The 14,695-nt window shown below is 50.5% G+C and overlaps 1 protein-coding gene across 1 annotated transcript; it reads left to right on the plus strand.

Moving 5' to 3' along the window:
• The first annotated feature begins 2,631 nt into the window (after positions 1 to 2,631).
• ASB16 (ankyrin repeat and SOCS box containing 16) lies at positions 2,632 to 10,605 on the plus strand. The gene is made up of 5 exons (XM_060082105.1): positions 2,632 to 2,932; positions 4,966 to 5,233; positions 8,549 to 9,041; positions 9,787 to 9,900; positions 10,420 to 10,605. The coding sequence occupies exons 1-5, from the start codon at positions 2,632 to 2,634 to the stop codon at positions 10,603 to 10,605; spliced, it is 1,362 nt and encodes a 453-aa protein (XP_059938088.1).
• Positions 10,606 to 14,695: the final 4,090 nt, after the last annotated feature.

Consider the following 14,695-nt stretch of genomic DNA (forward strand, 5'->3'; position numbering starts at 1 on the left):
CTCTACTGCTCACGATCCTGACAGATGCCCTGGTTTCTTGTGTGCTTCATCCCCCCGACAGGCTCTGAGCTCCCAGAAGGCAGGCTGGGTATCCAGTTGCCTAGCACTGTTCCTGCCAGTAAAACTGGGCTCCCTGTGGGTTCATGTGCGGGTTGAAGTAAAGGCCTCAGGAAGTTAATGCTGAGGATAGTTTTTCTGCCCTCAGGAAGTTAAGGCTAAGGATAGGGGACAACATACGGTACCTCTGAGGACTGATCTGTAGTCAGAGCACCTTCAGGCCTGTGACAAGAAGGCTGCAGAGAGGCTGGGGAGGTCAGAACAGCCTCAGGCCCCACTGACCACGACTACCGTGGGCCTCGGGAGAAGGCCCCTCTTGGCCCCTCGCATTTTGCCAGCTCCCAACCCTGGGCACCCAGCTCTGGGTGCTCAGCTGGGCTGTGGGCAGGGCAATTAAAACATCGAATGGGTGCCATTCTCTGAGGATAGAGGCGCCTTTCTCTGAGGATCTCCAAGCCCTCGCTGGGCATGACCTCGTTCCTCCTCTGGGATCCCGCACCCTGGAACACCACCAAGAGGCTGGGGCCAGAGCGAGTGAACAGCAGGGTAAGGGCAGAGCTGGAAACAGCCCAGGCTGCTGCTACCCACTTGGGCAGGCAGATGAGCGTCTGCTCCGGCGGAGAACAGGGGCCCTCAGTCAACGTGCCACACATAAGAGGCCGGCCCACGACAAGCCAAGGGCTCCTCAGCACCACGACCAAATCTACTGTGCGCCAGGCCCCGCTGGGCACCAGAACCCCAACTGAATCCGTTCAGGTCCTGCTCTGGAGCCCATGTCCAGCGCAGCCGGCTGTGGTCCGGGCTTGACAAAGCACACGGGAGGTCCTCCAGGAGCACGGATTGGGGAGTGGCTGGAACCGCAGGGGTGGGCGACCTGAGCAGGTGTCTCCCACCGCAGGTGATCTTTGAGGGATGAGTCAGAAGGGAATTCCAAGCAGAGGGAGCGGCAGGTAAAGGCGAGGATCCGTGCGGGGACAGCTGCCTGATGGGAGGCCAAAGCAGGGCATGGGGCTTAGCGGGAAAGGGCAGGGCTTGGAAGTCAGCAGACGTTTTCAAGCTATAGGAAATGAACTGTTTAGATAGATCCTTCCCTTTGGGCAGTGGAGCAGAGGGCTTGTGGCCAGAGGAGGGAACGCCAGGTAGGAGGCAGGGCCGGTCCGGGTTAAAGGCCTCGAGATGGTGACTGAAAGTGGGAGAATGGGAGCTGGAAGGTGTGTGTGTGTGTGTGTGTGTGTGTGTGTGTGTGTGTGTGTGTGTGTGTGTGTGTGTGTGTGTGTGTGTGTGTGTGTGTGTGTGTGTGTGTGTGTGTGTGTGTGTGTGTGTGTGTGTGTGTGTGTGTGTGTGTGTGTGTGTGTGTGTGTGTGGACCGGGGCAGCCATGGCCTGCAGCCAGGGCGGGATGGGGACAGGCGGACCCTGAGGGGCCAAGGGGCTGCCCGCCACCCCCCACTGGCTGAGGAGAGCTCGTGGCGCCAGGGCTGACCCCCGCTCCCGCCCTCCCCTTCGCTGCTCGCCAGCCACAGCGCCCAGTGCTGTTTCACGGGCTCCTTCTTCCCCCTAGAGGCTCGTGGAAGCACAGCCACTTTGAGTGAGTGGGTTTGTGGCTTGAAGGTCTCCTTGGTCCCCAGAGTTGAGAGGTCAAGCCCTTGGTCCTCCTCGGGCAGGCACGTAAGCCCTTTTAGGAGCTGCGGGGAAAAAACAAAACAAAAACCCCTAACCAAGACTCATGAAAGGCAGCGTTAGGGACCGTGCTGTCCTGCTTGGAAGGTGGGGAGAGGCTCTCTCACCAAAGTGCACCATCTACAGAGTCAGACCCACTGTGGTCCTCGTCTGGCTCCCCCGTCACGAGCTGTGACCTTGAGCAAGTGGTTTCACCTTGCTAAGCCTTAAGCTCCTCGTCAGTAAAACAGAAATAAGACCACCCATCTCAGAGGTGTTCAAACTGTGATAATGAGCCTGATCATATAATTTGTTGTCAAAATCAAGCTTGCTGTTTACCCGGGCAAGCCAGAAAATATGTATGGTCACCTGAGTAAAGATGGATATAAAAGTGATTTAAGTACTGTTAAGCCCTGTGCCTATATGTGCAGAGTTATTGCTGTTAGTGCAGATGCCAAGAAGAGGTGTTCAAACTCTGACTTGACCTGCCCTTAGTTCCTGGGCAGGGGTCTGCCCTCCAGCCAACATCAGAGAGACCCTGTCCTGTCCATTTCCCTGATTGACTGTTTCACTCACCTCGGACCCGGCCAACCCAAGATGCTCACTCCAGAGAAGTGGGAGGATGTGGACCTGGAGCTCAGCTGAGGGCCGGCTCCCCAATTGGAGGGTATCTGCAGGGGCAGGGGCTGTCCCTAGCCGCGGGCTGGGGGTTGACCCAACACTTCCTCTGCACCAAGATCATGACTCTGGGCAAACTGTTTACCAGAACAGCAAAGGTCCTATTTATAGCCTCAGCTGCTCCTTCCTCTGGGTCATGGGTTGGGGGCAGGGTGGCTCCTCAGAGCACGGGTGGCAGTCGGGCCGAGGGAACCTGCTCTGCCCAGCTGCCACTGCCCAGACCCCTGGATCCCTCCCCATGGCAAGGGAGACCTTCCCCTTCACCTCCTCCACCCTGCGCTCTCTCCGCCTGCAGCGGGAGTGGCTGGAATGGGAGGACCGGCGGCGGGCTGCAGCCCAGCAGTGCCAGAGCCAAAGGTGCCCCCCAAGTTCCCGGGCCCAACTCACTAGGCCGCGCCGCTCCTGCCGGGACCCAGCTGTGCACAATGCCCTGTTCTCCGGTGACCTGCAACAGATCCAAGCCCTGTTCCAAGATGAAGACGCTGCCAACATGATTGTGGAGACAGTGAGCAACCAGCTGGCCTGGTCAGCTGAACAGGGTAGGGAGCACCCGGTGGGGGCAGAAGAGGAGGGAGAGGGAGGAGGGGAGGGTGGGGAGGGAGCCTGGGCCCCATCGCCCCCCTCCAGACCATAGACTAGACCATCCCTTCCCACTGCCGATTCTAGCTCCCTCCTAAACAGAGATGAGGCATACTTAGTGCTTTGTATGTCTTTTCAGAATTAAAGTTATAGTAACATGTTATATGACTTACACAGGAACACAGTTGTATTCGAATGCAGTTGTTTCTCTGGATGTATATCCACACGTGAATATTTTTTCTTTCATAGAATGAAATTATACTCCAGATGCTATTTATAGCCTTCTTTTTTCATGTAACATCTTTCTATGTCAATAACCATAAGTCCACATAATTTTTTTTTTTTTTTTTTTTTTTGGCCATGCCGCACGGCTTGCAGGATCTTAGTTCCCCAACCAAGGATTGAACCTGGGCCCTTGGCACTGGACGCTCAGGGTCCTAACCACTGAACCGCCAGGGAATTCCCCACGTAATAATTTAAATAGGTGCATAAATTCTATTGTATGGGTGTGCCATGATTTATATAACTAGCCCCCAAATAGATTGGTTAGATTAGGCTTCTTTTTTGTTTTATTTATTTATTGTAAAAAATATTTATTTATTTATTATTTATCTATTAAGCCTGCACCGGGTCTTAGTTTCAGCATACAGACTTCTTAGCTGAGGCATCCAAACTCAGTTGCGGCATGCATGCAGGATCTAGTTCCCCATCGAGGGATCGAACCTAGGCCCCCTGCATTGGGAGCGTGGAGTCTTACCCCCTGGACCACCAGGGAAATCCCTAGGTTTCTTTTTTTTAAAAAAAAAACTCTTTTAAATAACAGTATGACCAACATCTTTGTGTACTTGTTGGATGATCTTCCTTAGGATCTATTCTGACCAGAAGGTTTGTCCATGTAAACCAAATGATTGCCCTGTTCTTAGGCAGGAGAAAAGAAACCACCCCCGCAAAAAAAAAAAGAAGATTGACAGGAGATTGCCTCAAACCCCACCCATGGATATGGGGGTTCACAATCCTTGGAGAGCTTATGCTCTCACGGTCACCACCAGGCCAAATTCCTTCAACTGTTAGAGATGTGACCCCACCCAGGGCACCCTGGTCTCCTCTTCCAGCATGTCCACCATCTCCATCTCCCAAATGGAACTTGGCCTTAATTTCAATCCTAATAAAAAACAAAACATGCTTTACCCAAGATTTAGGAAACCCGGGGATTTACTTAGCTACAATGCAAACAACTGACAGCAGGATGTTAGCCATCTGTGTCCTTCGAACAAGACCTTGGCTATTTCTACAATTCGGATTCAACACCAGTCCCATGATCGACCCCTCTTCCCACTCTTCTTTTCTCTACCTCCATCTCTTAGCCTCCCTCTCCGCCCTTCCCCCCACTTCCATGCCACCCTCCCCACCCCAGGAGCATCCTAGGACTTCTTCAGCTCTGCTCTGGCCACTCCCTGAGTCAGTTCCAGGCCCTCCTGTGTGTAACTCCCTCCCCTCCCCAACACCAGAGTGCCCAAGTTAACAAAAAGAGCAAAGGACTGCACCAGCAGCTCAAAGACCCAGAGGTTTCCCTAACAGGATTCACTCTCCTTAGCTGCCCTTGTGGTTTTAAAGAGCAATTAAGGGAATTCCCTGGCAGTCCAGTGGCTAGGACTCGGCGCTCTCACTGCCGGGGCCAGCGTTCAGTCCCTGGTCGAGGAGCTAAGATCCCACAAGCCTCTCAGTGTGGCCAAAAAAAAAAGAGCAATTAAATATTTTTCCTATGACCCACGTATTACGTTTTGTTATAGACTGACAAGCCGTTCTAAAAGCCTGTTCCAATTTACACTCTCAGTTGGGGGCTTGAGCAAGCCCCTCTCCACAGGTACAGACGAGCACAGGGTTTGTGCTCAGCCAGGCGTACAGAGGGCAGGGCAGCGTCCGTTGTACGTGACAGCCTGCCCTGCCTGCCAGCCTCATACCCACCCCCCTTAACACTGCCTGCTCCCCCCAGGGTTCTGGGTGCTGACCCCCAAAGCCAAGCATACGGCACCGCTCACCATCGCTGCTGCCCGAGGCTACACCGACTGCGCCCGCTACCTGATCCGGCAGGGAGCTGAGCTGGACGCCCGGGTTGGGGGCCGGGCCGCCTTGCACGAGGCCTGTGCCCGGGCCCAGTCCGACTGTGTGCGGTTGCTGCTGACCTTCGGCGCCAAGGTCAATGTGTTGTCTGAGGAAGGCACGACCCCCTTGCACCTCTGCACAACCCCTGAGTCCTTACAGTAGGTGCCCAGGGGCTGAGATGGTTTGGGGAAGGGGTGTGTGTGTATGTGTGTGTGTTTCCAGCTCACATGCCAGAAACACATGTCCTCACAACATCATGGGAGACAGGTCTCATTCTTTTTTTTTTTTTCTTTGAATTTTACTTTAGTTATTTTTTTATACAGCAGGTTCTTATTAGTTATCTATTTTATACATATTAGTGTATACATGTCAATCCCAATCTCCCAATTCATCCCACCACCACCACCCCCCTCCCAGCCACTTTCCCCCCTTGGTATCCATACGTTTGTTCTCTACATCTGTGTCTCTATTTCTGCCCTGCAGATCGGTTCATCCGTACCATTTTCCTAGGTTCCACATATATGCGTTAATATACGATATTTGTTCTTCTCTTTCTGACTTACTTCACTCTGTATGACAGTCTCTAGATCCATCCACGTCTCTACAAATGACCCAATTTCGTTCCTTTTTATGGCTGAGTAATATTCCATTGTATATATGTACCACATCTTTATCCATTCGTCTGTCAATGGACATTTAGGTTGCTTCCATGACCTGGCTATTGTATATAGAGCTGCAGTGAATGTTGGGGTGCATGTGTCTTTCTTTTTTTTTTGCATGTGTCTTTTTGAATTATGGTTTTCTCAGGGTATATGCCGAGTAGTGGTATTGCTGGGTCACATGGTTATTCTATTTTTAGTTATTTAAGGAACCTCCATACTGTTCTCCATAGTGGCTGTATCAATTTACATTCCCACCAACAGTGCAAGAGGGTTCCCTTTTCTCCACACCCTCTCCAGCATTTGTTGTTTGTAAATTTTCTGATGATGCCCGTTCTAACTGGTGTGAGGTGATACCTCATTGTAGTTTTGATTTGCGTTTCTCTAATAATTAGTGATGTTGAGCAGCTTTTCATGTGCTACTTGGCCATCTGTATGTCTTCTTTGGAGAAATGTCTATTTAGGTCTTCTGCCCATTTTTGGATTGGGTTGTTTGTTTTTTTAATATTGAGCTGCATGAGCTGTTTATATATTTTGGAGATTAATCCTTTGTGCATTGATTTGTTTGCAAATATTTTCTCCCATTCTGAGGGTTGTCTTTTTGTCTTGTAGTTTCCTTTGCTTTGCAAAAGCTTTTAAGTTTCATTAGGTCCCATTTGTTTATTTTTGTTTTTATTTCCATTACTCTAGGAGGTGGATTAAAAAAGATCTTGCTGTGATTTATGTCAAAGAGTGTTCTTCCTATGTTTTCCTCTAAGAGTTTTATAGTGTCCGGTCTTACATTTAGGTCTCTAATCCATTTTGAGTTTATTTTTGTGTATGGTGTTAGGGAGTGTTCTAATTTCATTCTTTTACATGTAGCTGTCCAGTTTTCCCGGCGCCACTTATTGAAGAGACTGTCTTTTCTCCATTGTATACCCTTGCCTCCTTTGTCATAGATAAGTTGACCACAGGTACATGGGTTTATCTCTGGGCTTTCTATCCTGAGACAGGTCTCATTCTATGGTGATAAAACTGAGACTCAGAAAGGTTTAGTGACTTGTCCAAGGTCACATCAGCTAAGCACAGTAGGCAGAAGCCCTGTTGCTTTTTGGAAAAACCCTGTCCCAACTGCCCTGTCTCCTATTCCCTGGGAACCCTGTGCAGCCACATTCCTAGCTATTTTGAGGTAGGCATCAAGAAAGATCTAGCCCAGTGTTTCCCAATCTTAGTATGAAGCACACGTCCTCTTCCCACCTTTTTAAGGTCAACAGTTTCTTGGCCACCCCCTACATGAAGGTATTTGCACTTTGACAAGTCAGGTCCACAGACAAGGCTGGCGGGGGCAAGGAATCAAGGGCTCCTGAAAGGCATTCCAGAGCCCACGTGCTGGGAACATCTACCCGTGTAGATCTAGATCAGTGATGGACCCAGAAATGATCCAAAATTTCCAGTCCTTTCTTGAGGTCTTATGGGCATGTGGTGCACCTTCCAGCACACTTGATCCTTTTAAGTGAACTGAGAATGGTTTCACTTACTGGAACCCTACTGAGCAAGCTTCTTGGAGTTATTTAAATTTAGTATATAGAAACAGAAATTAGCCTATGATTAGAACTTACCAAGGTAATAAATTAAGTAGTTTGTGGCTGGCTGGCTGCTACTCAAAGCTTGGCCACTGAGCAAAGTGCCTACCGGACATGTGCACTGAAGGGAGCTGGAATGCTGCCCATTTTGGGGAAGGATATTTTTTCATCAGGGTTTCGATGGGGTTGATGGATCTGCTCCTGAGTTTCCAGTGGCTACTGTTCTGGCTTTTTTTTTTTTTTTTTTTTGCGGTACGTGGGCCTCTCACTGCTGTGGCCTCTCCCGTCGTGCAGCACAGGCTCCGGACGCGCAGGCCCAGCGGCCACGGCTCACAGGCCCAGCCTCTCCGTGGCACGTGGGATCTTCCCAGACCGGGGCACAAACCCGTGTCCCCTGCATCACCAGGCGGACTCTCAACCACTGCGCCACCAGGGAAGCCCTTCTGGCTTTTTAAATTACTGTTAGCTTAGTGCCATCATTAATTTAGTTTTCAGCGTGTTTGGTTTACCCCGAGGTGGTTAATGATGCATATTTGCCTCAACAGTATTCTGACCTATGAAACACCTGTGAAACACATGCTCCCTAAAATCTGGTTTTTGTTGTTTGGTTTTGTTTGTTTTCTCCAGGGGAAAGTGAAGTAAGCGGGACCCAAGTGCCTTCCTTTGCTGGAGTGGGTGTGGCTGGCTGAGAAATGTGGTCTTCATGTTTGGAGACAGGAAGAAAATACTAATTACGACTGTTTTTTTGTTTTGTTTTGTTTTTGTTTTTAATAATTAGGACTTCTATTTCTGTTTTCTTTGGGGGTCATACTCCTTAATTTTCTGTGCTTCACAGTGTACACATTAGTGGGTTTTCAAAACTTTTTGTGCTATCAAAATGTTAGGAGACCACTGACAAGTGATTCAGAACAAGGCCTTGGGGTCCCTATCTGATGGGGGAGTCAGGTTCGACTCTGGGAGGACGGTCTGAGGCAGTGAGTATTAATTCCTCCGCAGTCACTAACTTGCTGTATGTCCTGGGCTGCACCACAACCTTTCTGGGCTGAAAACTGCAGTGCTCCCAGTGACTTGGATGGGCCTTCCAGCTCTGCTGTCTGTCATGGGGCTTCTGTGAGTCTGGCAGTGGGCGCCAGGCTCGCTTGAGCCAAGAGAGGTGGGAAGAAGGGGTCAGGGATGACAGCAGGCTGAGGGGTTTCCAGGCCAGGCCTGGTCCCTCAGGATTTGCCTCAGGGGCCTTGTACCCTGCCTCCAGGTGCGCCAAGCAGCTGCTGGAGGCGGGAGCAACCGTGAACTTGGCGGTGCAGGACAGCGAGGTGACGCCCCTGCACGTGGCGGCGGCACGAGGCCTGGAGCAGCACGTGGCTCTCTACCTGGAGCACGGCGCCGATGTGAACCTGCGCACCAGCCAGGGCGAGACGGCCCTGAACGCCGCGTGCGCGGGGGCCGAGGGCCCGGGCAGCAGTCGGAAGCACCAGGCCGCCGCGCGCCGGCTCCTGAAAGCCGGGGCAGATGCCCGGGCAGCAGGGCGCAAGCGCCACACGCCGCTGCACAACGCCTGTGCCAACGGCTGCGGGGGCCTGGCCGAGCTGCTGCTGCACCACGGGGCCTGCGCCGCAGTTCCCAACGGGGCGGGCCACACGCCCATGGACTGCGCGCTGCAGGCCGTCCAGGACGCCCCCAACTGGGAGCCCGAGATTCTCTTTGCTGCGCTGCTGGACTATGGGGCCCAGCCTGTGCGCCCTGAGGTGCGTAGGGAGGGCCTGTGAGAGAAGACTCCTGACGGGCGGGGGATGCCTGGAGCTGGCATTGCCCAGCCTCCGTGAATAGAGGCTAAGAGACAGAGAGCCCGCTCTCTGGGCCAGAGATCTGTCCCCGTCTTGGGAAGGACCAGTGAGGGCTATGGGAGAGGGCGTCTAAGGGAGAAAAACAGCCCCCAGGGAACTGGCTGGGGCCAGGAGGTTGGAGCACACTTGAAGGTGGGGTAAACTGAGGCTAGAAAAGGATGAGGAGGGACTCAGATCTTGGCCTCTCAAATTTGGATGTGGGACTTCCCTGGGAGTCTAGTGGTTAAGCCACTGCGCTTCCACTGCAGGGGTCACGGATTCGATTCCTGGTCGGGGAACTAAGATCCTGCATGGCACGTGGGCGGGCAAAAAAAAAAAACAGATTTGGATGTGAGTGGGGCTTTGGCCCAGGCTGGTTGGTAGAGGCATGGTACCCCTGAGACCCTCTTTTGTTTTCTAGTCTGAGACTCTCTCTCTCTTTTTTTTTTTTGTGGTACGCGGGCCTCTCACTGTTGTGGCCTCTCCCGTTGCGGAGCACAGGCTCCGGATGCGCAGGCTCAGTGGCCATGACTCACGGGCCCAGCCACTCCGCGGCATGTGGGATCTTCCCGGACCGGGGCACGAACCCGTGTGCCCTGCATGGGCAGGCGGACTCTCAACCACTTGGGCCACCAGGGAAGCCCTGAGACTCTCTTTTGATTTCTAGATGCTGAGACACTGTGCCAACTTCCCTCGAGCCTTGGAAGTCCTGCTTAATGCCTACCCTTGTGTTCCATCCTGTGATACCTGGGTTGAGGCAGTGCTTCCAGAGCTGTGGCAGGTAAGTCCGCCCCATGAGCACAGCTCCTTCCTGGGCTGTGGGGGAGATAGAGAGGAAGGATGAGCCCCAGGCCTGTCCCTCCAGGGTGGGCTTCCTGGAGGCAGGAGCAAGAGGGACCCTGGGCTGGAGGAGGACGGGCAGAGTGAAACCTCTGGGTTCCAGGGTACCCCTGCCCCCGGAAGCTCAGAACAACCTTTAATTGCACACAACTCTCGAGCCTCTCTCTTACCTGCATCAGTATAGACATTTATCAGGCATCTCTGACTGAGTGGGCACTGTGCCAGTATCTTTGGAGTCAGGGTGGGTGCAGACATGGCTGAGACCCTGCTCTGCAGTGTGGTCCCAGCTCCCATGACCCCTGCAGGGCCTTTGCTTCTGAATCTGAGTCCTTCAAGATGAGCCAAACGCCCAGGTGGGTGCAGGTTGCAAAATCCCAGGGCCCCACCACTAGGTCACCCCCAGATGGAAGGGCAAAGTCAGGGCGTTGGGCCATCTGACACTGGTCCACTCCCAATCTAGGAGCACGAAGCCTTCTACAGCTCGGCCCTGTGCATGGTGAATCAGCCGAGGCGGCTGCAGCACCTGGCCCGGCTGGCCGTACGCGCTCAGCTGGGTAGCCGCTGCCGACAGGCTGCCGCCCGCCTCCCCCTGCCCCCGCTCCTCAGGGACTACCTGCTGCTGCGTGTGGACGGGTGTATCCAGTGAGCCCCGTGCCCAGCTGCTCCCAGAGCTTGTCCTGCCCCCTCCATCAGTTGTCCCCCGCAACCCTGGAGGACCAGTCCCTGGCTTCTTATCCACACTCTGCATGTCCTCTGGGGCCAGCTCATCCCTCTACTGGCTTCTTGAGCCACCTGCTGACCTCCAGCTCGACCTGAACTTCAGCTCCTCTCTCCCATGGGAAGGTCTGCAGACTCCGCCTTTGCCCGCATCCTCCTCCTGTGCCTAAGTGGATGATGGCCCCTCCATCCAGGCAGGCCCCAAGCCAGGAGGAAGTGATCCTTGTTGTCCCCTCTCCCCTGCTACCCATGTACCTGTTCAGACTCCTAAAGAGTGACAGACTCTGCCTCTAGCTGCACTGCCAGTGCCCGTCCTGCTTTTGTCACTTCAAGGGAGGATTTCACTGACTAGTCTTGAAACCCACGCCCTGCAAGGATGTTGGAACGATCTTTGGGAATCAGAACTCTGATGATGCCCATCAGTGGCTCCACGCCACCTTCAGGCTAAAATAAAAACTTAACAAGGCAGACACACCTTCTAGCCCCTGCCTGCGCCAAGCTCTCTGGCATCCGGATCCTCCTCCTCCCTTCTGAGATGCCTGTAACTCAGCCTTAGCAAACTAGTTACCCATCGCTGGATATGACCTGCTCCCCTTTGCTTCCAGGCATCTGCATGTGCCGTTCCCTCTGCTTGGTCTACCCTTCCCACATTTTTTTGCCCTGGTTGAAGCTGATTTGATCCTCAAGACTTGGCCTAATAGCCCTCTCTCTGCAGAGCCTTCTCTGCACTGGCTGGTTGTTCCTCACCCCTCAGTGATGCACACTATCTTAAACTGTGGTCACCGCACTCATGGTCTTTGAGGGTCTGTGACAGGAGGACCAGCCACCAGCTTTCCCTTCTTTCCCTCTCACTTCCTCCTCTGGTCCCAGAGTCAAAAGTACCACCGTTCACCTTTAAGAGGAAGCTTTTTAGGCCAAGCCAGTTTTTATGAACGCAAATAAATGATTTGTTCACAGAACCAAAGTGTGACTCTTAGGTTGAAATGTGGCTGAGATACTTATCGCTCCATGTTTATTCCTCCTCTTTGTACTCTTTGGTGGTTCCCAGGTTTTCTGCACTGAGCAGTTGTCACTCTTGTGATAGGAGAAAGAGTATAAGAACAACACAGGAACTCTCCCAGACCCTGAGCTTGTAGTACCCCCTGGAGGAGATGGCTCCCAGCAGCCTGTTTTCCTGTCCCTTTGCTGAGGTGAGGGACCCTGGGCTCTCCACTGTAATTACCACTTGGAGTCACATGGTAGAGATGTATCAGCAGTCCTGGGTCAGCCTCCTGCAGTTGTTGCCCAGCCTCCCCTCCGCTGTGGAAAGTTGTCTCTGTGGGTATTTCCTTTCACCAACATGAAGACAGTCTTTTACCTCGTTATGCAGAGCAGCACCATCTCCTTTCTAGGTGAAATTTTTGCTTTAATTTCACAGATCCAAAAAGCCCGAGAGAAGAGAAGGAAATCCTCTCTAGTCCCGGGGCCAAGCCAGGAGCCTCACTCTCAGGGGAGGATGTCGAGCTGTCTCCCCCTTTACAGCAGGCAGACCCTAGCGAGCATGGCCTTTTCTGTTATATTTACAATGATTAATATCTGCTTAAAGAAAACCCAAAAGATGCATGTGATTATGTATCTGATTTTGGGATAAGAGAAGATTTTCCAGGATAAAAGCATAAAAGAAAAGACTCATCGGTGTGGATACAGAAAACATTTAAATTTGGTTATAAAAGCACCGAATCAAAAACACAAGTAAAAGGCAAAATGTTGAAAAAGTATCTGCCACTAAAAGATTTCTTTCACTTCTTTGATTTGTAAGGGCAGGCATGACATCTGTTTTATTCACCATTGCTGACTTGGTGCTTGTACAATGCCTTGCAGAGAGTGGACACTCAAATACCTGTCAAAGCAATGCATGGTCATGCTCAACCTCACCAGTAATTAGGGAAATGCAAATTAAAACAACAGTAAGATATAATTCTCCTACTAGATTGAGGGACATTTTGGTGGCTTGCAGGATCTTAGTTCCCTGACCAGGGATTGAACCCGGGCCACCGCAGTGAAAGCACCAAGTCCTAACCACTGGACTGCCAAGGAATTCCTGGGGGACATTTTAAAGATTGATAATATGCAGTGCCTGTGAAGATATGGAGACATAAAGTTCTTGCTCATCCTGTGGGTCATAAAGGAAATTGCCTCTTCAGTGGGCAATAGCAGTGCCCTTAAATTGCTCCCCAGTTACACAAAAGGCTGGTACACACAGGAATATTCATCCCAGCCTTGCTAGCAACAACTCAACATGTGGGAAATGTCAAACAAATTCACACTATGGAATACAATTCAGTCCTTACAAAGGGTAGTACCCACGGCAGGAGAAAACTGGGGAGGGATTCCAAGTGACCAGCATATGTACTGCCTTGGAAAGATTACCAAGACTGTTACCAAGGTTGGAATACAACATGTACAGCAAACAAAACCAAGCCCCATGATTAGAGATGAATAGAAAAAGGCCTGGAAGGCAGGTTCCCAAATATTCCCCTCTGGGGAGGGGAAAGGGACTGTGCCAGTGGGGCTTTTTATGGTCTGCATTTAATTTTTTTACTAAGAGGTGTCCCCGTGGATCCTTGTGAAATTTTAAAAAAAAAAATTGAAGGGAAGAAAAGGCATGAGGCCTAAACTATTAATTTACAAGGTGGTTGACGGAACATGACAGATGTGCAAAAACTCACTAGTAATCCAATGAATGCAAATTAAAGGAACAGACACCTTTTTGCCTAGCAAATAGGCAAACATGAAACAAATAGCATCTAGCGGTTAGGGAAAGAGCACTTTTTGATTTTTTACAGGACGGATTTACTATAAACATTTAGTTAAGGCAACATCCAGGATTTACAGATACATTCACCACTCTATAGCCATCATAATTGCACATAAAGGTATAAAAATACCCAAGTTCAATAGTTTAGGAAAAATAAACAGATAGGGAGCTAAGATCCCTTAAAATCCTCTGTTAATTTTAAATTATTGTTATATGTAAGAGACCAGCTTTGGGCAGTGATATAGTCCCAGCTGCAGGCTTCTTTCTTCCCTCTCTTTTCCTCTCATAATTCCTCCACCCTCAAAAACCTAACCCTGAAGGCCCCTCTTTCAAAACACTTTTAACTCGACTGCATCCTGTCCTTTGCTGTACATACTCACAAAACGCATCCTTGTCAGACTCAACCTCCACTTTTTCCACCCCTTCATCCCAGCTGCTGAGCATTCCAAGGATATTCCAAGCATATCCGCATCCCCAGCCAATTCTTCCTTCTTCCCTTCTATCCATTTTCCTCACTGCCATGGCTATCTTAAGACTTCACCTCTGGTGAGCTAACTAAACTTAAAAGCTTTTGCACAGAAAAGGAAACCATTGACAAAACGAAAAGACAAGCTACTGAATGGGAGAAAATAGTTGCAAATGATTATGACTGATAAGGAGTTAATATCCAAAATATATAAACAGCTCATACAACTCAACATCAAAAAAAAAAAGAAACAACCTGATTAAAAAATGGGCAGAAGACCTGAATAGACATTTTTCCAAAGAAGACATACAGACTGCCAACAGGCACATGAAAAGATGCTCAACATCATTAATAATCAGAGAAATGTGAATCAGAACTACAGTGAGGTATCATCTCACACCTGTCAGAATGGCCATCATCAAAAAGATCAAAATAATAAATGTTGCTGAGGGTGTGGAGAAAAGGGAACCCTTGTGCACTGTTGGTGGGAATGTAAATTGGTGCTGCAGCTGTGGGAAACAGTATGGAGGGTCCTCAAAATTGAATATAGAACTGCCATATGATCCAGCAATTACACTCCTGGGTATATATCCAAAGAAAAGGAAAACACTAATTCAAGAGGATACATGCACCCCAGTGTTCACAGCAACATTATTTACAATAGCTGAGATAGGGAAGCAACCTGTGTCCATCAATAGATGAATGGATAAAGAAAATGTGATATATATATATATATATATATATATATATATATAT

The sequence above is a fragment of the Mesoplodon densirostris genome, chromosome 18 (genome assembly GCF_025265405.1).
Source record: "Mesoplodon densirostris isolate mMesDen1 chromosome 18, mMesDen1 primary haplotype, whole genome shotgun sequence".
Lineage (NCBI taxonomy): Eukaryota > Metazoa > Chordata > Mammalia > Artiodactyla > Ziphiidae > Mesoplodon > Mesoplodon densirostris.